The sequence below is a fragment of the Carcharodon carcharias genome, chromosome 3 (genome assembly GCF_017639515.1).
Source record: "Carcharodon carcharias isolate sCarCar2 chromosome 3, sCarCar2.pri, whole genome shotgun sequence".
In the NCBI taxonomy this organism is placed as follows: Eukaryota; Metazoa; Chordata; class Chondrichthyes; order Lamniformes; family Lamnidae; genus Carcharodon; species Carcharodon carcharias.
The window spans coordinates 45491360-45513628 of NC_054469.1; the positions used below are offsets into that span (position 1 = coordinate 45491360).

The 22269-nt window shown below is 42.8% G+C and overlaps 1 protein-coding gene across 3 annotated transcripts in view; it reads right to left on the reverse strand.

The window, feature by feature from the left end:
* The window catches only part of ccny (cyclin Y), a 266160-nt gene that overhangs the window by 18064 nt on the left and 225827 nt on the right, over window positions 1–22269 (reverse strand). For all 3 annotated transcript variants that reach the window (XM_041184299.1, XM_041184301.1, XM_041184300.1), the window contains exon 8: window positions 7299–7465. In XM_041184299.1, the coding sequence (XP_041040233.1) occupies window positions 7299–7465 (167 nt within the window). The remainder of the gene's footprint in view (window positions 1–7298; window positions 7466–22269) is intronic.

Below are 22269 nucleotides of genomic sequence, written 5' to 3' on the forward strand. Positions count from 1 at the left end.
AAGTGCATTAGAAGCAGTTCAGAGAAGGTACACACAACTCAATCCTGGGATGAAAGGCTTATCTTATGAAGAAAGGTTGAACAGGCTGGGAGAGGTGATCCTGAGGGGACTTGACAGGGTGGATTCTGAAAGGATATTTCCCTTCGTGGGAGACTCCAGACTAGGGAACACAGTTTAAAAATATGGGATCTCAAATTTAAGAGGCAGATGAGGAGAATTTTTTTTCTCTCTGAGGGTCGTGAGTCTTTGGAACTCTCTCTTCCCCTGAGTGTGGTGGAGGCAGGGTCATTGATTTTTTTCTTAAAGGCAGAGATAGATAGATTCTTGACTAACAAGGGAGTCAAAGGTTATTGGGGGTTGGTCAGAATTGAAGCCACAATCAGATCAGCCATGATCTTATTAATTGGCAGAGCAGGCTTGAGGGGCTGAATGGCTACTCCTGCTCCTAATTCATATATTCATAGGAGCCTGGATCTCTGGATTACTAGTCCACCAATTTTACCACTAAGCCACCATCTTCCTCCGGGGGGCACAGTTTAAGAGTAAGAGGTCTCCCTTTTAAGACGGAAACAAGGAAGAAGTTCTTCTTTCAAGGGGGTAGTTTTCTGTGGAATTCTCTTCCCCAGAAAGTAGCGTAGGCTGGCTGATCACTGAATTTATTCAAGGCCAGCTTAGATAGATTTTTAATAGACAAGGCAGTCAAGGGTTATAGGAAAATGAAGTTGAGACCATAATCTGGTGAGTTATCTTATCAAATGGCAGAGCCAGCTCAAAGGGCTGAATGACCTACTCCTGCTCCTAAGTCCTATGTTCCTATGGCAAAATCAAAACATAGCCATATCTGGCTGATTGTCAGACTGCCTTTATAGTCAAGGTTTAGTGCAGCATGCACTATTAACTGGACTACCTGGACATTTAACAAATACATAAAAATCTACATTATTGCATATATAAAAACTAATGTTTGCACTCCTGTCCAGAATTGTTAAAACTTCAACTAACCCCCACCCTGCACCCCCAACAACTATAACAGCATTTGGCAGACATGGTGAAATGATTTACTGGATACAGTTTCAACAATGAAATGTGCTCTTTTATGGGTGGTAGGAAACCCAACAATGACAGAACAGGATTCCGTGTTGATTTTTAAAATTATTCATTCATGAGATGTGGGGGTCGCTGGCTTGGCCAGCATTTAATGCCCATCCCTAATTGCCCTTGAGAAAGTGGTGGTGAGCTACCTTCTTGAACAGCTGCAGTCCATGTGGTGTAGGTATGCCCACAGTGCTGTTAAGCAGGGAGTTCTAGGATTTTAACCCAGCGACAGTGAAGGAATGGCGATATATTTCCAAGTCAGGATGGTGAGTGGCTTGGAGGGGAACTTCCAGATGATACATGGTTCCCATGTATCTGCCGCAATTGTCCTTTTAGATGGTAGTAGTTGTGGATTTGGAAGGTGCTGTATAAGAAACCTTGGTGAATTCCTGCAGTGCATCTTGTAGATGGCACAAACTATGTCAGTGGTGGAGGGAGTGAATGTTTGCGGATGGGGTGCCAATCAAGCGGACTGCTTTGTCCTGGATGGTGTCAAGCTTCTTGAGTGTTGTTGGAGCTGCACTCATCCAGGCAGGTGGAGAGTCTTCCATCACACTCCTGACTTGTGAGTTGTAGATGATGGATAGGCTTTGGGGAGTCAGGAGGTGAGTTACTCGTCTCAGGATTCCTAGCTTCTGACCTGCCCTCGTAGCCACATTATTAAAATGGCTAGTCCAGTTCAGTTTCTGGTCAATGTTAACCCCCAGGATGTTGATAGTAGGGGATTCAGCAATGGTAATGCCATTGAATGTCAAGGGGCAATGTTTACATTCTCTCTTATTGGAGCAGATGATTGCCTGGCACTTGTGTGGTGTGAATGTTACTTGCCACTTGTCAGCCCAAGCCTGGATATTGTCCAGGCCTTGCTGCATTTGGACATGCTTCAGTACCTGAGGAGCCGCGAATGGTGAACATTGTGCAATCATCAGCGAACATCTGCACTTCTGACCTTATGATGGAAGGAAGGTCATTGATGAAGTAGCTGAAGGTGGTTGGTCCGAGGACACTACCTTGAGGAATAATGCCCTGGAACTGAGATGATTGACTTCCAACAACTACAACCATCTTCCTTTGTGCCAGGAATGACTCCAACCCGCAGAGGTTCCCGATTCCCATTGACTCCAGTTTTGCTAGGGCTCCTTGATGCCATACTCGGTCAAATGCTACCTTGGCATCACAGACAGTCACACTCACTTCACCTCTGGTTTGTTTTGTCCACGCCTGAACCAAGGCTGTAATGAGGTCAGAAGCTGAGTGATCCTGGCAGAACTCAAACTGAGCATCAGTGAACAGGTTATTTCTAAGTCAGTACCACTTGAAAACACTGGTGACCCCTTCCAACACTATACCGATGATTGCGAGTAGACTGATGGGGTAATTTGCTGGATTGGATTTGCCCTGCTTATTGTGGATGGGACACGCCTGGGCAATTTTCCACATTGCCAGGTGGAGGCCACTGTTGTTGCTGTACTGGAACAGCTTGGCTCGGGATGCAGCAAGTCTTTAGTACTATTGCTGGAATATTGTCAGGCCCCATAACCTTTGCCGTATCCAGTGCCTTCAGCTGTTTTTTGATATCACGTGGAATGAATAGAATTGGCTGATCACTGGCATCTGTAATGCATGGGACCTCCGGAGGACACCGAGATGCATCATCCACTCAGCACTTCTGGCTAAATATTGTTGCAAATGCTTCAGCCTTATCCTTTGCACTGATGTGCTGGTCTCCCCATCATTGAGGATATTTGTGGAGCCGCCTCCTCCAGTGAGTTGCTTAATTATCCACCACCATTCACAACTAGATGTGGCAGCACTGCTGAGCTTAGATCTGATATGTTGGTTGTGGGATCATTTAGCTCTGTGTTTTGCATGCTGCTTATGCTGTTTGGCGAACAAGTAGTCCTGAGCTGTAGCTTTACCAGGTTGACATCTTATTTTTAGGCATGCCTGGTGCTGCTCCTGGCATGCCCATCTGCACTCTTCATTGAGCCAAGATTGAGCCCCTAGCTTGGCAGTAATGGTAGATTGAGGGATATGCTGGGCCATGAGGTTACAGGTTGAGTACAATTGTGCCACTGCTGACAGCCCACAAGACCTCATGGATGCCCAGTCTAGTTGCTAGACCTGTTCGAAATCTGTCCTGTTTAGCATGGTGATAGTGCCATACAATATGATGGAGAGTATCCTCAATGGAAACTGGACTTCGTCTCCACAAGGGCTGTAAGATAGTCATTCCTACTGATGCTGACATGGACAGATGCACCTGCGGCAGGCAGATTGGTGGTTCCCTCGCCACCTGCCACAAACCCAGTCTATTAGCTGTGTCCTTTAACTGTCAGCTCAGTCAGTAGTAGTGCTACTGAGCCACTCTTGGTGATGGACATTGAAGTCCCCCACCCAGAGTACATTCTGCACTCTTGTCAACCTCAGTGCTTCTTCCAAGTGGTGTTCAACATGGAGGAGTATTGGTTCATCAGCTGAGGAAGAAACATGGTAATCAGCAGGTAATCCTTGCCCATGTTTCACCTGATGACATGAGACTCCCTCCTGACTGCAAACCACTGTGCCGTCACCTCTGCTGGGTCTGTCCTCCCTTTGGAACAGGACATACCCAGGGATGCTGATGGTGGTGTCTGGGACACTCTAAGGTATGGTTCCACGAGTATAACTTTGTCAGACTGTTGCTCGACTAGTCTGTGAGACAGCTCTCACAATTTTGGCACTAGCCCCCAGATGTTAACAAGGAGAACTTTGCAGGGTCGACAGGGCTGAGTTTGCCATTGTTGTTTCCAGTGGCTTGGTCAATGTCGGGTGGTCCGTCCAATTTCATTCCTTATAGACTTTGTGGCAGTTTGAAATAACTGAGTGGCTTGCTAGGCCATTTCAGAGGGCATTTAAGAGAGCATTGCTGTGGTTCTGGAGTCACATGTAGGCCAGACCAGGTAAGGATGGCCACTTTCCAATTCGAAAGGACATTGGTGAACCAGATGGATTTTCATGACAATCGACAATAGTTTTATGGTCATCATTAGACTTAATTCCAGATTTTTATTGAATTCAAATTCTGCCATCTGGCTTGATGGGATTCGAACCTGAGCCCCCAGAGCATTACCCTGGGTCTCTGGATTATTGTCCAATAACAATACCACTATTCTATTGCTAGAATCTATTATAATGGATGTGATAATGGGACACTTACAATGGTCGGATTCGGCAGAGTTAACATGGATTTATAAAAGGACATTCATGTTTGACAAACCTGCTGGAATTTTTTGAGGATGTAGCTAGTAGAATAGATAAGGGGGAATCAGTGAATGTGGTGTATTTGGATTTTCAGCAGGCTTTCAATAAGGTCTCACACAAAAAGTTAGTAAGCAAAATTAGAGCACATGGGATTGGGGGTAATATACTGGTACGGATTGAGGATTGATTAACGGACAGAAAACAGAGAATAGGGATAAATGGGTCATTCTCAGGTTGGCAGGCTGTGACCAGTGGGGATCAGTGCTTGGGCCTCAGTTCTTCACAATCCAAATCACTGATTTGGATGAGCGGACCAAATGTAATATTTCTGAATTTGCTGATGACACAAAACTAGGTGGGAATGTGAGCTGTGAGGAGGATGCAAAGAGACATGAAGGGGATTTAGACAGGCTAAGTGAGGCAAGAACATGGCAGATGGAATAAAATGTGGAAAAATGTGAAGTTATCTACGTTGGCAGGAAAAACAGAAACACAGAGCGCTTCTTAAATGTTGAGAGATTGGGAAGTGTGAATGTCCAACAGGATCTGGGTGTTCTTGTTGATAAGCCACTGAAAGCTAACATGTAGGTGCTGCAAGCAATTAGGAAAGCAAATGGTATGTTGGCCTTTATTGCAAGAGGATTTGAGTACAGGAGTAAAGTCTTGCTGAAATTATATAAAACCTTAGTGAGACAATTGTGTACAGTTTTGGTCTCTGTACCCAAGGAAGGATATACTTGCTTTAGAGGGAGTGCAATGAAGGCTCACCAGACTGATTCCTGGGATGACAGGATTATCCTATGAGGAGAGATTGAGGAGACCGGGCCTGTACTCCCTAGAGTTTAGAAGAATGAATGCTGATCTCATTGAAGCATACATAATTCTTCCAAGGTTCGACAGGGTAGATGCAGGAAGGATATTTCCCCTGGCTGGGGTATTTAGAACCGGGGGCACAGTCTCACAATATGAGGTAGGCCATTTAAGAGTAAGATGAGGTGGAATTTCTTCACTTAGACCGTGGTGAATCTTTGGAATTCTCTACCCCAGTGGTTGTCTAAGCTTAGTCATTGAGTATGTTCAAGACTGAGATCGATAGATTTCTAGATATTAAAAGATATCAAGGGGTATGGGATAGTGCGGGGAAAAGGTGTTGAGATAGATCAGCCATGATCTAGTTGAATGGTGGAGTTGGCTGGAGGGGCTGAATAGCATAACTCCTGCTCCTATTTCCTATGTTCCTATATGTAGGGGACATTATAGTTAGTTAGATATCATTCTCTGCAGCTGAGTGCATGAGACCCAAAGGGTGTGTGCTTGCCTGGTACAAGGACAACTCCCCAGGGCTGGAGAGGAGCTTGGGAGCATGAGGGGAAGGATTCAGTTGTCGTGGTCAACGTGGGCGCCAATGACATAGGTAGGACTAGGAAAGAGGTTCTGCATAGGGAGTATGAGCAGCTAGGAACTAAATTAAAAATCAGAACCAGAAAGGTATTAATCCCTGGATTATTACCTGAGCCATGAGTAAAATGGCATAAGATTAGAGAGTTGAATGCGTGGCTAAAAGATTGGTGTGGGAGAACTGAATTTTGATTCCTGGGGTACTGGCACCAATATTGGGGACAGAGAGAGCTGTACTGTTGGGACGGTCTTCACCTGAACCATGCTGGGACCAGTGTACTGATGAATCATGTAACTCGGGCTGTAGAGAGGGCTTTAAACTAAATAGTGGGAGGAAGATTCACATGGGGAGTGATTTGATAAATTGGAGAGAAAGGAAGAGTCAATAGTGCACACGAACATACAAATAGGGACAGGAATCGGCCACTTGGCCCTTCAAGTCTGCTCCGCCATTCAGTAAGACCATGGCTGATCTGATTTTAACCTGATTTTAATAGTGCAGTGTGGTGATGCAGGTAATGTTAACCAGATTGTGGCAGAAAGGGTCAGAGCATACAAACATAAGCGTGCACCAGCAAATAAGAAAAGAGTAGGGGAAAAATGCAAAAAATTGGCAAGGGTTCCTGCTGAAAAACATCCATGTGTCCTCACCAGGTGAGGACAGAATCAGGATCAGTGGTGGTAGCCCTGTTGTTGAACAATCCACCAACATTTATTATCTAGCTTCACACTTGGGAGAGTGGGAGCAGGGTAGTTTGGGCACAGTATAATTAGAGTCTGTGCCTTCAATAGAGGTGGAGAAGCATGGAGAAAAAAAAGCAATAGTCAACAAGTTGATCTTGATAAGGGTGATGGAGGAGGGATTTAAACTGCAGCTTTATGTTAATCACAAAATGCTGATAAAATAAAAAATCCTTCCATTTAATAACATTTATGCTGACAACAGGAAGTCAAAGTCAATTACATATCATCCATATACTTGTGGAAATAGTGCAGAAACATTACTGTGGAAAGATACACACACGATAGTTTCCTGAAGTAGTGCTCCCAGACGGAAGGCTCACCTTCCAGAAGCACACATATCAGAAATTCAGACCTATGTGGTGCAGGATTTTCCAACCATTACTTATGCGGGTTGTGTGCCAGGATTTTCAAAGTGCACCACAAATGGAACCAAGAGTGGGAACAGGAAATCGGCTCCAGAGCCTTCAGACAGTGGGGGCACAAAGGAACTTGTCCTCGACATAACCTCAGTGCAGGGCAAGGGTTTGGCAACCATTGCTGGCATGACAACAGACAACACCTGAAGAGAGGGAACTAATAAGGGATGTTCGGTGATGAGAATCGATCTAATAGACCAAGTGTCTCCTGTATATTCAGGTTTTGTGGGCATGGCAGAGGTTAAGAGGGACAAGCTAGGTGCAACCAGAGGAGACAATATGAGGTAGTCCAAAGTTAAATTCTGAGGTCCAGTGATGGGATAGATAGCTTCTGAGATTGGAAAATTAGGAAGAGCAATACAGTGCTTCACCATTGAATGGATTTTGACTAAAGACACTCACATGTCTTCCACTGTGATATCTTTAAGGATTTGGCAGTAGTCCACATTCCAAACAGCTTGATCGTCCCATACCTTCGACGCAAGCAGGATAGCCCCCAACACAATCCGTTTCCAGTTGCTGGGGCAGATGTCAATCTCTGCGTATGTTAATAATCTTTCAAGGTACACCTGAAAACAGTTCATTAAAAAGGTAAATATTGCAGAATTTTACCTGGAATTTATCATTTGCTTCTTCCTCCAATCTGAGGGTCAAGATTTGGCTTTATTGACTACTTACATGGGGATCATCAAAATTGACTACAACAACCTGTATTTATATAGTGTCTTTAGTGTGAGTAATGGGGCTTCATTACTGGACACCATCCCCCATCCCCACCCCGCAACTGAACAGCCTGAAACATCGCTAGAAATGGATAACACTCGGGGCTGAATTTTCAGGCCCCGCCAGGGGTGGGAACAGAGGCAGACGGAGCGCAAAAATGTCAATACTGGCCAGCGTGCTGGCAGGATTCTCCCCCAAAGAGCAGGTTTCTGATGAGGCTCATTATGAACTTTGTTAAGTTTCCTGCATCAGTGGGAGCCAGGTTAGGTGCCTGGAGGTAGGCATCCGGTGGCAGGCCAGTGTGGGCCAATGCACCAGGTAGGCCTTGGGGTTCTTCCTCCCTGCCTGGTTTCAAGATTAGCCACACGGCACCCTGTAAAGGGGCTGCCCCCCCCACCTCCACAGTAGCGGCCTAGCAACAGAATCACTTTTTAATTACATTTTTCTGTTTTTCATATTATTTTTATTTTGACTCTTGACTTCACTTTAAACAATGCTCCACAATGCAGAGATCCAGTTAAACAGTAACATTAACACTAATTGTAACAGTATCTGAAACTGCTGAAATCCCATGAACTACTTTGAAGAAGAGTTCTCCCCAGAGCACTGGCCAATGTTTATCCCCCTAACTAGCATCAATAAAAAAAGATTATTAGAACATGGTAGTTTGTGGGAGCTTGCTGTGCGCAATTTGGCTGCTCCATTTCCTTCTTTACAACAGTGACCATACTTCAAAAGTACTTAGTTCTGATGAAGAGTCATACAGGCTCAAAACATTAACTGTATTCCTCTCCACAGACGCTGTCAGACCTGCTGAGTTTTTCCAGCTATTTTTATTTTTGCTTCAAAAGTACTTCATTGGATATAAAGTGCTTAAGGACGTCCTGAAAGTGCATATAAATACAAGTTCTTTCTTCTGTGCACAACATGTTCCATTGAAAAATCCTATGATGTAGCGAGGGAAAGTTGCTTTATTCTGACTTTTCAATGTGACAAGCAATCTATTAATAATCCTGAAAAGTTCCATAAAATAACTTCAACATCAGCTTTTTCCCAAATAAATGATTATCTGTTTTTTGCATCTTTTCAAGAGCAACAGTTTCCTTGCTATGATTAGGTGCTCAAGTACTTCATACAGGAAATAACCAGCACCTTATTTAATAACACAGCCTCTATCAGAAGGACAGTACCAATCTAAAGTGCCTGCACATCATTTCTCTTTCATGCCCCAGCTAAGTATCACATTAATAGTACAGTATAACCACTAGGGCAAGAAATTTTAATCTTTTGATCACAGTTTCTACTGAAGTCAAGACTGTACTTTTGGAATAACTTTAAGATTTTGCCAGAGAAAGGGAATATCAGAAAACTTTCTGCTACACTCTCTGATGCTGCTAACACACTGCAAGTAATCTTTTTCCAGTATCTGCTTCCTAACCAGCATAACGTGCCAAGAGCAGAAAAGTTACGAATTTGCACTGCCATCACTGTACTTTGCCGGTCAGAATACTGCATTAGAAATTCGGACCCTTGACCCCCCCATGACTTGTTAGTCAAGAGCAGCAATACTCTCTGGGAATGGGTATCAGGAAATCAAACTCAACAATCCCCCCTTCCCTCCCCAACAGCTTCTTCTGTCATTTTGGATGGAAAATCTTGTGAACAATACCCAGCTTCTGCATTCAGGCACATCAATTAGTATATTTATTCCTATAGTCCTTTTTCACGATTCCTTGTCCTCTTCCTGCATTAGTAAAATCTTTGTATCCTGTCAGCCATCTCTTGGCACTGAATAACTAGGTTATGTATCAGCTGCATCCAGTCAACACATAGCACATAAGCAACATATAGACACATAAGTTGCTTATAACTGGCTGGTTTGTGCATGGGTGCACTATTACAAGTAGCTATTTGATTCAACTCTTGAGACACACTTAAGATAGAAACTTCAGACTGAGGACTAGAATCAGCTTACTACTTTAGCTTCTGTTTTTTTTTAATTCATTCATTGGATATGTGCTTTGATGACTGGGCCAGCATTTATTGCCCATCCCTAGTTGCCCTTGAGAAGGTGGTGGTAAGCTGCCTTCTTGAACCACTGCAGTCCATGTGGTGTAGGTGCACCCACAGTGCGGTTAGAAAGGGAGTTCCAGAATTTTGACCCAGCGACGGTGAAGGAACAGGGATAGATTTCCAAGGCAGGACGGTGAGTGACTTCCAAGTGGTAGTGTTCCCATCTATCTGCGGCCCTTGTCCTTCTAGATGGTGGTGCTCGTGGGTTTGGAAGGTGCTGTCAGGAACCTTAATGAATTCCTGCAGTGCATCTTGCAGATGGTGCACACTGCTGCTACTGTGCGTCGGTGGTGGAGGGAATGAATGTGTGTGGATGTGGTGCCAATCAAGCGGACTGCTTTGTCCTGGATGGTGTCAAGCAGTATTACATCCATTGCAATCAAACATTTTAAAATTGACCTCTTGTGTTTAGTCTGGAATTTCAGATTAGGTCCATGTTGTTTTTTATTCATTCATGGGATATGCACATCGCTGGCAAGGCCAGCATTTGAAGCCAATTCCCAATTGTCTTTGAGAAGTGAGTTGCCTGCTTGAACCATTGCAGTCCATTTGGTTTAGGTACACCACAATTGCTATTAGAAGGGAGTTCCAGAGTGTTGACCCAATGACGATATGGCTTCAAGTCAGGATTGGTGTGTGACTTGGGGAGAATCTTGCTGTTCCTATGCACCTGTGGCTCTTGTGGTTCTATGGGTATAGATCGAAGGTTTGGAAGGTGCTGAAGGAAGTGAGTAGTTATGTACTATAATCGTAACTGATATAAGCTGAGATGGCTATACACAAAACCCTCTCTATCTGCCACACAAATCACAATAGCAACGTTAGTGGTGATAACAGAATTTATGAATTTCAGTGAAATAACTTCAAAACCCTCTGAAAACATAAGTAAAATCAAGCATTATGTAGTTACATTCAATTTACAGTACAAAAACTTGCCATTCGGCCCGACTAATCAATATTAATGTTTATGGTCCACATAAGCCTCCTCACACGCTATTTCATCTCATCCTATAAGCATATATTACTTGTTTCCCCCTCATGGGGGCTTGTCTAAATTATTCCATGCGGTAGCAATTCTACATTCTCACCATTCTTTGGGTACAGAACTTTTTCCTGAATTCCTTACTGAATTTGTTAGTGACTAGGTTGAAGTTACGATCACAAGTCCACAATGGAAACATCATCTCTACACCTACCCTATCAAATCCTTTCATCATTTTAAATACTTCTATTAGATCACCCTCAGTCTCCTACAGGGAAGATTAGCAACCTGTTCAGTCTACATGGGGTATTGAGAAGATCAGTTCTAAACTGTACGTTAGAATAAAAAGGAAATACATTGCAACCAGGACAAAGCAGCCCGCTTGATTGGCATCACATCCACAAACATTCACTCTCTCCACTCTGACACACAGTAGCAGCCATGTGTACCATCTACAAGGTGCACTGCAGGAATTCACCAAGGATCCTTAGACAGCACCTTCCAAACCCACAACCACTACCATCTAGAAGGACAAGGGCAGCAGATAAATGGGAACACCACCACCTGGAAGTTCCCCTCCAAATCACTCACCATCCTGGCTTGGAAATATATTACCGTTCCTTCACTGTCGCTGGGTCAAAATCCTGGAACTCCCTTCCCAACAACCACATGGACAGCAGCGGTTCAAGGCAGCAGCTCACCAGCACCTTCTCAAGGGCAATTAGGGATGGGCAATTAATGCTGGCCAAGCCAGCAACACCCACATCCCGTGAATGAATAAAAAAAAAGAACTGTTGCTTTAAAATATGAAGCAAAGATTTAGGACAATTACAATGGAGAAAGCATGCAGCATCAGCCATGTAATTGCTGCCGTGATGAACCGGTACCGGAACAAGGATTAAAAAAGAAGTTTACTATACAAGAAAAGCAATTCTGTGGAATTAGGGCAACAAAAAATCTCAAGTTCAGCTACTTAACATGGCACTTCAGTTCAATAATGAGAGACTGCTGCCTTATTGAAGGTGTTGGATACTGTGAGAGTTTAACTGCTGTGCAAACCATGGTTACAACAGTTAATGATGCCATTTAAAGCCTTGCTGCAGCTTTCTAAAGTATCAGTCATTCACTAAGTAAATGAAATGGTACCTGTAACTAATTGGCAATTGTATTTCAAGTGTGCAGCAAATATGGATGAATTTAACATACTGTGCTCAGTCTGACCTTCAGCTACTCAGAGCAAAAAGGAGAAAGTAACCGATCAAAGAAACGGAATCCTGTCCAATATTGGTCTCCCACTGCTGTTAACCCTCCTTTTTGTTTTGTTTGTTTACATAATAACCTGTTGAGCTTACTTGATTTTTGAAATATCTCTATTACAGGCTTAGTTAAAGAAAGATCAACTGCTCCATGAATAAAATATTAAAAATTCAAAGTGAATACAGACAAATCAAGATCACTGATCCTAATCCACAGATTTGTCTCTCCCTGGAGAATGCAAATGGAAGTTATGAGCAATTAGACTGGACCTTGAAATTTGAGACAATCTGCAACCTCTCTCTGTGTACTGGCTAAAAGACCACTTAACTATACTGTACAAAAGGAGTAAAATAATTAAAGAGGAGGAAATCTGTATACCAGCTATAATTGAGTTTACTCACCATTAGGAATGTAAATACCTCCTTTTAGTTAAGTCCCAGATACTTAATATAAAAAAATAGTAAGCAATTTGTCTTACAAGTATTCATCTTATTCCACAGAGTCCTGTAAAACTGAATTTCAGCAGCAGACGGTCATGTATTCTCAGTCAGTTACTGCAGGGCAAGTGCTGAAACTCAGGAAATACTCCAGGGAAAGTGCAAAGGAGTCACTCAGTCACTGAGGGGATTACCTGGGCCTCACTCAACCCAATGCATCCCCCTCTACTATTTAGCTAATAAGATAGAGCAGAAAAGAAAGAAAGCAGTGCATGTAATTGGTACTTTTAATCACATGTTCTGGATTTTCTAAAGCACTTTGCAATCAATGGATTACTTTTTCTTTGAAGTCCAGTTATCGTTATGGAAGAAAATGTGGCAGCCAAATTACACACAGTGAGATCCCACAAACAGCAAATGGATGAACAATGATGTGCTTTTATAGGTGTGGATTGAAGGAGTTGTTCTGAACACTGGGAGATCTTATTTGTCCTCTTTAGATAATACCACAAAACTGATTAAGTGGATGACACCATCATTAAAGTCTCAGCTAAATGCAACTCCAACAGTGCAGCACTCTCTCAGTACTGCACTGAAATCTGAATTGCTCCAGCTCCACAAACTTCAGAGACCTCTGCATTCCTTCAACTCTGGAATCAGCATCCTGATTTTCATCACCCAACTTCTGTGCCTTCATCTGTCTAGATACTAAAGCTCTGGAATTCCCTCCCTAAGCCTCTGGCTCTCTACCTTTAAGGAAATTCTTAAAATATCTTTCTTTTGACACTCACCTTTCCTAGTATCTTTTTCCGTGGTTCAGTGTCAAATTTTGTATGATGACACTCCTGTGAAGTGCGTTGTGATATTTTACCGAATCAGATCCAGTTGGTGTTGTTAAAGTACCACTAGATTATGAACTCAAATCAAAATTGAGGCTTGAACTCACAATCTTCTCACCCAGAGGTGAGAGTGACAGAAACTAAGTTAAACTGAGACAAGATGAGGAATCCTGTAAAGGGGAATATTCATACAAAAAAGTAATAAACACAGTGGGCTGGATTTTACAGGGCGCCATGTTTCCTGCTCCCAATTAAAAAGTCAGTCAGGAACCCGCCAACAAAAAGGCCAGCTGCCCTGCAGCCATTTTATGCTCAGCGGGCCTTTAATGGGTTGGGTTCAGGGCAAGATGTCCAGCCCCAACGAGGGACGAGGTCCTGCCTTAGAGAGCTACTGTAGTCCCAGCAGCACCGGGTTTGAGTGGTGGCCGCTAGTGGGACCACGGGCAGTCCCCAAAGAGGAGGTGATTTTGGAGGCCTTATTGACACGGGGATATCGGCGAAGTCCAAGCCACAGTGAGGTGGTGAGGTTAGGGTTATGGTTTGAGAGGCCAAGGTGGTGGGGGGGGCGGCGGTGGTTAAAGGGAGGGATGTGCTTCTAATAGGTCAGGAGACCTCCTTAAGGAGGTGGTCACCTGCTGCCTTGCCCATCACCTACTCACCCAGTGAAGACTGTCAGGCTACCTGCATGGCATGGGCGTCCCTGCCACAGATAAAATAGTGGCGGGGGGGGTGTGTGTGTGTGGTTGGAATATAGCACTTAAACAATTAATTGGCCACTTCAAGGCCTCAAAAGGCTCAAATGCAGGCAAGACGCCCAACACCTCCTCTCGTAAAATGGAAGACAGGTACACTATAAGTCCCGAATAACTAAAGATACTTTTCAAGCTGTAACTGTTTCTACTCCCATGTTGTAGTTAACAGCAGTTTGATTTCATTTTGTATGTTGGTTGTGGAATCACCAACATTGCAATTCTACTGTTAATATCAAATGCTAAATGTATGTGATAGCGATCCAAATATATGAAGAAATATATATTTTACAATGACGGAGGAAGTCCCAAAGAATATTGGGCAATCCCACAAACTTCAAACATCAGTACTTCAGCAGATTGTTGCTGCCTGACCCCACTCGCCTGCAGTCTGGCCCCATTTTACGAGCAGCATATCGCTCAGGGCCAAGGACAGCAGATACAGTGACAAACACAAGGAAGGTATAATAATTTTCACAATTTTATTGGAATTTATTGCAGAGTAATAGTGGGGTCTGTGTCCACATATGTGCGTGTGAGACTTAATAGAATTAAAGGCAGCTGGTCTGAAGGCTTTGATGTAACAGAAGATGAGCTAGGTTTGAAATGTTAAGTAGGTAAACAAAGGTGTAAAGGGAACATCTGCATTTTTAAATAAACCAGACGAGATTGATTTCAAAGGAGGGGTGAAATGTTTTGCCTAGCCAGGAGAAGTTAAGAAACAGTGTGTTTATTTTTCCCAAATATTACTGGTAAAATTGGTACTTTTATGGATTGCATTATTAGACAGGTAAAGTCCAAAGACATAGGGAAACAATGGGAATTTGCATTCAAAGGGGAAAATATGTGTAAATGAGTGAAGTTTGTGAGTAAGAGAAGGCATTCTAAGATCTAAAACAAGTGTGAAAAAGCCTCCAGCATCTACACCTCAAGTTGCTGTCTACAAAGAACTAAAGTTAAGAAAACTCACTTTGAACTGGATTGTTCAGGGTATCGTGTTTCTTTGCCTGGGTCTTTTAAAATCTGTGTATCTTACTGTTGCCTTAACGAAAGTTAACCGGGAGTTAGATTAATTAGGAGATTTATAAGTTATCATAGCAGTAATTTGTAGATCTATGTGTGTGCTTAAAATCATTTCTTCTATTAATAAAGGTTTACTTTAGTTTTGTCTGAAACCTATAAGACTTGGTGTTCTTGTTCAAGGCACGCATCTTGAAATTTATACAAATTGTAAAATAGTTGTGGCAGTTGTTTCAAGTTTCCCTTTGGGATTTGGGATTTGGCCAGCATTTACCATCAGCTGTGCCATAACACAACAGAGACCTTGATTCCAAGCGAAGAAAGAGAAAGAAGGGCCAGCCAAGTGAGCCCTGTGGTTACACAGCTAAATATTCATAACACAATTTTACAGAGAAAATGGATTGATTACTTTCAAAATTCTATTTCAGCAAAAGACTAATTTCTTTAAATATAGGGCAAACTTGTATGCTATGATTTCCAGTAATTATGTGCGGACAATCAAATTTGCGGTCCAACTCACTCTTTAATAAAGTTGAACACAGATAGCCCTACTGTTCTTTTTATTGCCAATTCCGGGTCAATATGTTTAATATAGTCATAAATTCTAATGACAAGAGATAACCTCAGAGGGTGAAAAGGCAGATTAAATTGAATTCCTTTACACAGAAGATGGTGACTTAGTGGAATGGACGGCCAAGGGAGGTGTGAGAAATGGATTTTAAAAATATTTCTGCAGAATATTGTGTTATTCTGTGCCCGTGTGTGTGTCCGCATGTGCCTGTGTTTTCGTATGATTTAATTAAGCCAGGCAGAGATTAATAGGAGACGTGTTGTCTGGGGGTGTAAAACATGAAAAGGATAGAGATGTTAGGTTTGAGGTACAAGTGAATAGGTTAGTTCTAACATTTGCATTTTTGGATAAGTGGAGAGTTTGTTTAAATATCAAAAAGGAGTTAGAGGTCACAAGAGACATGTTTGCATCTTGCAGGAGTTCCATAGGTAAACAGCCATATGTAAATAGAAGTGGGGTCATTACATTTTATTGACTCAAGAGTAAGGGCAAGATGAAAACATAAAAGATCTTGTATTTGGAAGAATTTGAGTTTGAAAGAGGTGCAAAAACAATGGAATCTGAGATTTTTAAAAAAATTCACTTTTGGAATGTGGGCATTGGTGATTAGGCCAGCATTTATTGCCCATCCCTAATTGCCTGTGAGAAGTGGTGGTGAGCTGCCTTCTTGAACTGCTGCAGTCCCTGTCGGTACACCCACAGTGCTGTTAGAGAGGGTGTTCCAGGATTTTGACCCAGCAGCAATGAAGGAATGGTGATATATTTCCAAGTCAGGATGGTGAGTGGCTTGGTGGGGAATTTCCAGGTGGTGTTCCCATGTATCTGCTGCCCTTGTCATTCTGGATGGTCACAGGTTTGGAAGATGTTACCTAAGAAGCCATGGTGAGTTACTGCTGTGCATCTTGTAGATGGTACACACTGCTGCCGCTGTGCATTGGTGGTGGAGGGAGTGAATGTTTGTGGAAGGGATGCCAATCAATCAGAAAAGTGTTACTGGACTTCTAATGGATGGGTTTTCAGAGTGCCCAGGGAAATGTTTGACAGAGGTGGACGAATGTACAGTAAAATTTCCTAGGCATTGAAACTGGCTAGATGGACGGCAATGAATATTCATTTGTTTTTAATGAGATAATCAAATGAGAGCAGGAGAGGTCTAAATAGCTGATTCGATTTTTCCCCTACCCACAAGAATGCTATATGGATGCCTAGTATATATAAGGCCAGAAAAATTCAAGAGATAAAGCTCGGATAACAAAATAAAGAAAACTATGTTTTGGCTGTGCATACTTGACTTATTCAATTGAAAAGTATTGAAGAGAGACCTTTTTCTTAAGATAATAAGCAGAGTATATCTTGGACAGCAGCAGAGGTAATTCTCTGCTCAAAGGTGTGGGATTGGAGTCCCCTCCAACTGGACTTCATGAAATATAAACAAACCCACAGACACAAGTACCATAAATAAAAGCCAAACCTCAACACAGAAGCAGGCAATACTGTAAGGGGCTAATTTCAAACATTCCGGCATCGCAACAAGAACTGACACAATTAAGAGGCTGGAAAGGAGGGCATTATCACAACAATGGTGCAAGGTAACTGCTTCTGCCTGATATAGTTAGAGGACTGAATCATATACAATGGCACAGAACAGCTGCCATCACATAACCCAGTTATGAAAGATTGAAAGGTTTGGGGCTGCAGTCGGAAGAAGGGTCAGGGCTGGTCACCTTGACTCAGGGCCCACATGCTGAGGGACACACTAAAGCTTGGGGCAGCAGCCACAGAGGCACATCGAGGATAGATTGCTGTCTAAGACCTTTCGGCCACAGTGCACCAAGGGGCTGGGAATTATATAGACACCTTGGGCTGTATGACTCACATTGAATGTATACAGTGAACATTTTTATGTATCAGAATTGTATTGAAGCACCTCAGAGTGCAACATGAACTCTGTAGTCAATTTAAATACCATTGCACTGTCTGACTTTCTGTCATGACCATTGTGAATTGTCCTTTGATTGTACTGAAGCACTTCAGAATGCAACATGGTCAATGTGGAAACCTTGAACATTATTGAACTTCTTGTGATGGCCATTTTGAAATGTTTTGTAATGTTCTTTCAGATATTTTATGAATAAAGTATATTTTTGCCAAAAAAAGGAGTCAGGGCCTACAATCAACACTGGACAGACCAGCTGTATTGGGGATTGTAAATGGTTTTGGCCAAATTGCAGTGAGATTGGTCTGAGGTTTTGTGGACTGCAATCAAGGAGGGGTGTCCGGAACAGTCAACTGGCTCACGGACCTGCAATTCACACCGGAAAGGACCAACTGTGCGGGGGTTTGTTAAGTTATGAGCCCAAATCTGAGGGGTATTGGGGCTGAGGTTTTTAAAGTAACTTAAGGGTAACAACCAAACCCTGGGGTGGGGGGGGGGGGGGTATTTGGGTTGAACTGAGTAAGGTTTGAGCAGAATCATGGGCCAGAATTTTCCCGTCGGCGATTTGGGGGTGGGGCCCACTCACCAACAGGAAAATTATGCGGAATGACATCGGGAGGAACCCACGACGTCATCCCGCCCCATTTAAACATTCAGGGAGGCAGGGGCACAGTGCGATCAGCTGTCCGCCCGCCGACCTGTCAATGGCCAATTGAGGCCATTGACAGGATAATTAAGGAAATTAAAGGCCCTGCCCATCCAACCTTAAGGCTGGCGGGCAGGCCAGGAGCTCCGGCAGGAAGGAGAAAAAACATGAAACCCCATCCACTGGCGGGATGAGGTTTCATGTTCTGTTTTAAAAACCTTTAATAAAGTTTATATAATATTTATTAACATGTCCCATCTCGTGTGACATTGTCACATGAGGGGGATATGTTAATAATTTTTTTATTGTGCTATTTTTGATGATTATTAAACTGTCAGCGCTCTCCCTGAGGCAGCACTTAGTCTCAGGGAGATATGCGCGAAAGAGCACACTTTGACAGTTGGGGAATCCCTCCCCCCCTACACAGGAAGCGCATAGCGTTTCCCGTTGGATGGCCCACTGGGCGGGCTTTAATTGGCCCACCCACTCAAAATAGCGGCGGGGCCCATTTCGGCAGTGGAGTTCGGCTGCCAGCCTGCGGGGCCCGCCTGCCCATTGAGGGCTAAATTCTGCCCATGGGGTTTTGCCTGTGATTTTTTAAGTTGAGGCTTTCTAATAAATCGTGGTGATTTTTTGTGTTTAAGTGGAAGCTGAGGTTAAATCGTGGAGGGATATAAATCGGATTAACCAATTAAGTGTTGTGTAGTGTCAATTTGCATTAGGCCATTAGGAGTTTTTAGTAAACAAATTTGTGGTTGGGTTCACAAGCTCCGTGTCTGTGTAATTTTGTCCTTTATAAAATCCTAAAGTCAAGAACCATCCGTGAGGGGAAATGGGAATGTGAATCTCTTACAAAGACACTTCAGCCTTTTCCATCTTTTATTAGAACATGCTAAATAAAATGGACTCCCAAAATCATTCAGCACCTGTATTCTTTTACCAAGTGACATCTGTCACACTCCCCAGATAGTTCCTACAGCTTATTCAGTAACTCTATCTAATGTATCATCCACATCCACATGCTCTATTTTAACAATGTGTTAAAAGACAACCCTCAACTTATCTTGATATCTGACAACCTGTTCTAAATATAGAACTGGCTGCTCGATGGGAAAATATCCCTCATTGTCACTGAATGCAATTTTGATAGCCAATTCATTGTTTTCTGGATGGTATACAACAGTGAAAGATGTGGTGAGGTATGCCCATGCTTTACAGACACAGAAAAATGTGCTCCAAATAGTCTGAAGTTGGACAAATGGAATATTCAAATTTTGACCCAATTTTGACTGATGAAAACTTAGAACAGTCTGTGCCTTCAAAAGGGCTTCCAGCACAGAGCTTGGCGAGAGCTGGATGAATCTGCTAAACAGAGTTGTTTGCGAAACAGGCTGAAAATGTGAATTTGGTGAGAGCGAACATTTGGAACAGTGGGAGGAAGGAGGTACTAAATAATTTAAACCAAGGGCCAATGGTAAATTGTAAAAGAAAACAGTACAAGTAAACATATGAATAATCAGAGTAATTAATTAGATCCAAGGGGACCAAACAAAAATTAACCAAGTAGGAAGCATCAACATTAAAAGGAACTGAACTTCATTAAATAAACATATGGGGTAGATTAATAATAAATGGGAATAATAAATACATTTATATATCATACATGCATATATGAAACTATAAAATAAACACATAGATATTTAAGCAAAATGATGGGGTAGCGGAGACCTGTTGCCTGCAATTCCTGCACCATGTGGGAACTCCAGGACACTTTTTAATATCCTGGATAACCACATGTACAAGGAGTGTCTCCAAACCCAAGCTCAGGGTTTCTGAGCTTGAGGAGCAGCCAAGGGCATACCAAAGAATGAGAATTTCTTGGAGTGCATGATCGAGGAGGTGATCACTCCGTAACTACAGAGAGTTCAGGGGGTTAGTAAGTGGACGACTATCTGGAGAGGTAGGAGGGAGGCAGGCAGTGTGGGAATCTTCTGGTAGGGTGCCACTCTCAAACTAGTTTTCAGTGTTGAATACCTGTAGGGTGACGACATCTCCTGGAGGAATCTAGAACTAAGGGGAGACACATTCAAAATAAGAGTCTCCCATTTAAGGCGGAGATGAGAAGTATCTTCCCCCAGAGGGTGGTTAGTTCTTTGGAATTTATAAAGGCTAGGTCACTGAAAATATTCAAGGCTGAGTTAGATAAATTCTTCATCCACGAGGGAGTCAAGGGTTATGGGGGGCTGGCAGGAAAATGAAGTTAAAGCCATACTCTCAGCCATGATCATATTGAATGGAGGAACAGACTCGAGGGGTCAGATGGCCTGCTCCTGCTCCCACCTCTTATGTTCTTATCTCAACAGAGTGCAGTCTATAGCACATCCACTGGATCATGGGGCAAAAACTGCACAGGAAGACACAGAAAAGTATGGAAGTGCAGTTGTCACAGGGGATTCAATAGTAAGCAGGATAGACAAACGTTTCTGCAACTATCAATGTGAGTTCCACTTGATGTGTTGCCTCCTTAATGCCAGGGTAAAGGACATCACTGGCCCAGTGCAGAACATTTCACATGGAGAAAGGGAACAGCCAGAAGTTATTGTTCATTTTGGAACTAGCGACATAGGTTGGAAGAGGGGTAAGGTCCTACAAAGTGTTCAATAGCTAGGGAACAAGTTAAAGAGCAAGAACTCAAAGGTAGCAATCTCTGAATTACTCCCAATGTCACATCTTGAGGCATGGGAACCAGTTCTGGGGTAGGAGGAGCCTGTGCAAGATGGAGTTCTACAGGGCTGGGGCCAAAGTCTTGGTGAGGAGTTTAATTGGTGCTCTCGGGAGGTTTTAAACGAATCTATACAATCATATAATGGTTACAGCACAGGAGAAGACTATTCAACCCATCGAGACCTTCCCAGGTCTCTGCAAGAGCAACTCAGCTAGATCCACTCCCCGGCCCTTTTCCCCTTCAGTTGCTTATCCAATTCACTTTTGAAAGCCATTAATGGATCTGCATTCACTAAACTTTCAGACAATGCATTCCAGAGTAAACCACCTTCTGTATAAAAAAAAGTAGTCCCTCACATTGCCTTTACTTCTTTTGTTTTTCATCTTAAATCAGTATCTTCTGGTTCTCAACCCTTCCGCCAATGGGAACAGCTTCTCTCTATCTAATCTGTCCAGGCCCGTCGTGATTTTGAATATTTCTATCAAATCTGCTTTCAAGCTTCTCTTCTCTAAGAAGAATCCCAGTTTCTCCAAACTCTCCATGAAACTGAAGTCCATCACCTCTGGGACCATTCACATAAATCTTTTCTGCACCCACTCTAAAGCCTTCACATCCTCTCTAAAATTAGACATAATACTTCGGTTGAGGCTGAACCAACATTTTATAAATATTCATCATTACTTGCGTTTCTATTTTATACCTCTACTTATACAGCCCAGGATCCCATATGCCTTTTCTATCACTTTCTCAACCTGCCTCACCACCTTCAAATGTACACCCAGTTTTTACTCTTCCTGTACCCCGCTTTAGAATTACCTCTGCAATTTCATATTGCCTCTCCTCGCTCTTCCTACCAAAATATATCGCTTTGCACTCTCTGCATTAAATTACATCTGCCACATGTCGCCCACTCCACTAGTCTATGTCTACTTGACATGTATATTACTGTACTCCCAAGTTTTGTGCCAACTGCAATTTTGAAATTGTGCATTCTACACTCAAGTCTAAGTCACTTATATCGATTAAGAATAGCAGTGGTCCTGGTAATCACTCCTGACGAACACTACCACATACCTTCCTCCATTCCGAAAAGCAAGTGTTCGCAACTATTTTCTATTTCCCATCACTAAGTCAACTTTGTTCCGAAGTTACCACTGTCCCTTTTTTATTCCACAGATTTCAACTTTGCTGACAGGTCTATTACGTGACACTCTATCAAACACCTTTTACAAGTCCATATACCCTACATTAACTCTCTGCATTACCTCATCAAAAACTCAATTAAGCTAGTGAAACATAATCTGCCTTCAACAATTCTGTGCTGGATTTCCTTAATTAATCCATGCTTCTCTAAATGACTTAATTTTGACCCAGGTTGTTGTTTCCAAAAGTTTTCCCACCACAAAGGTTAAACC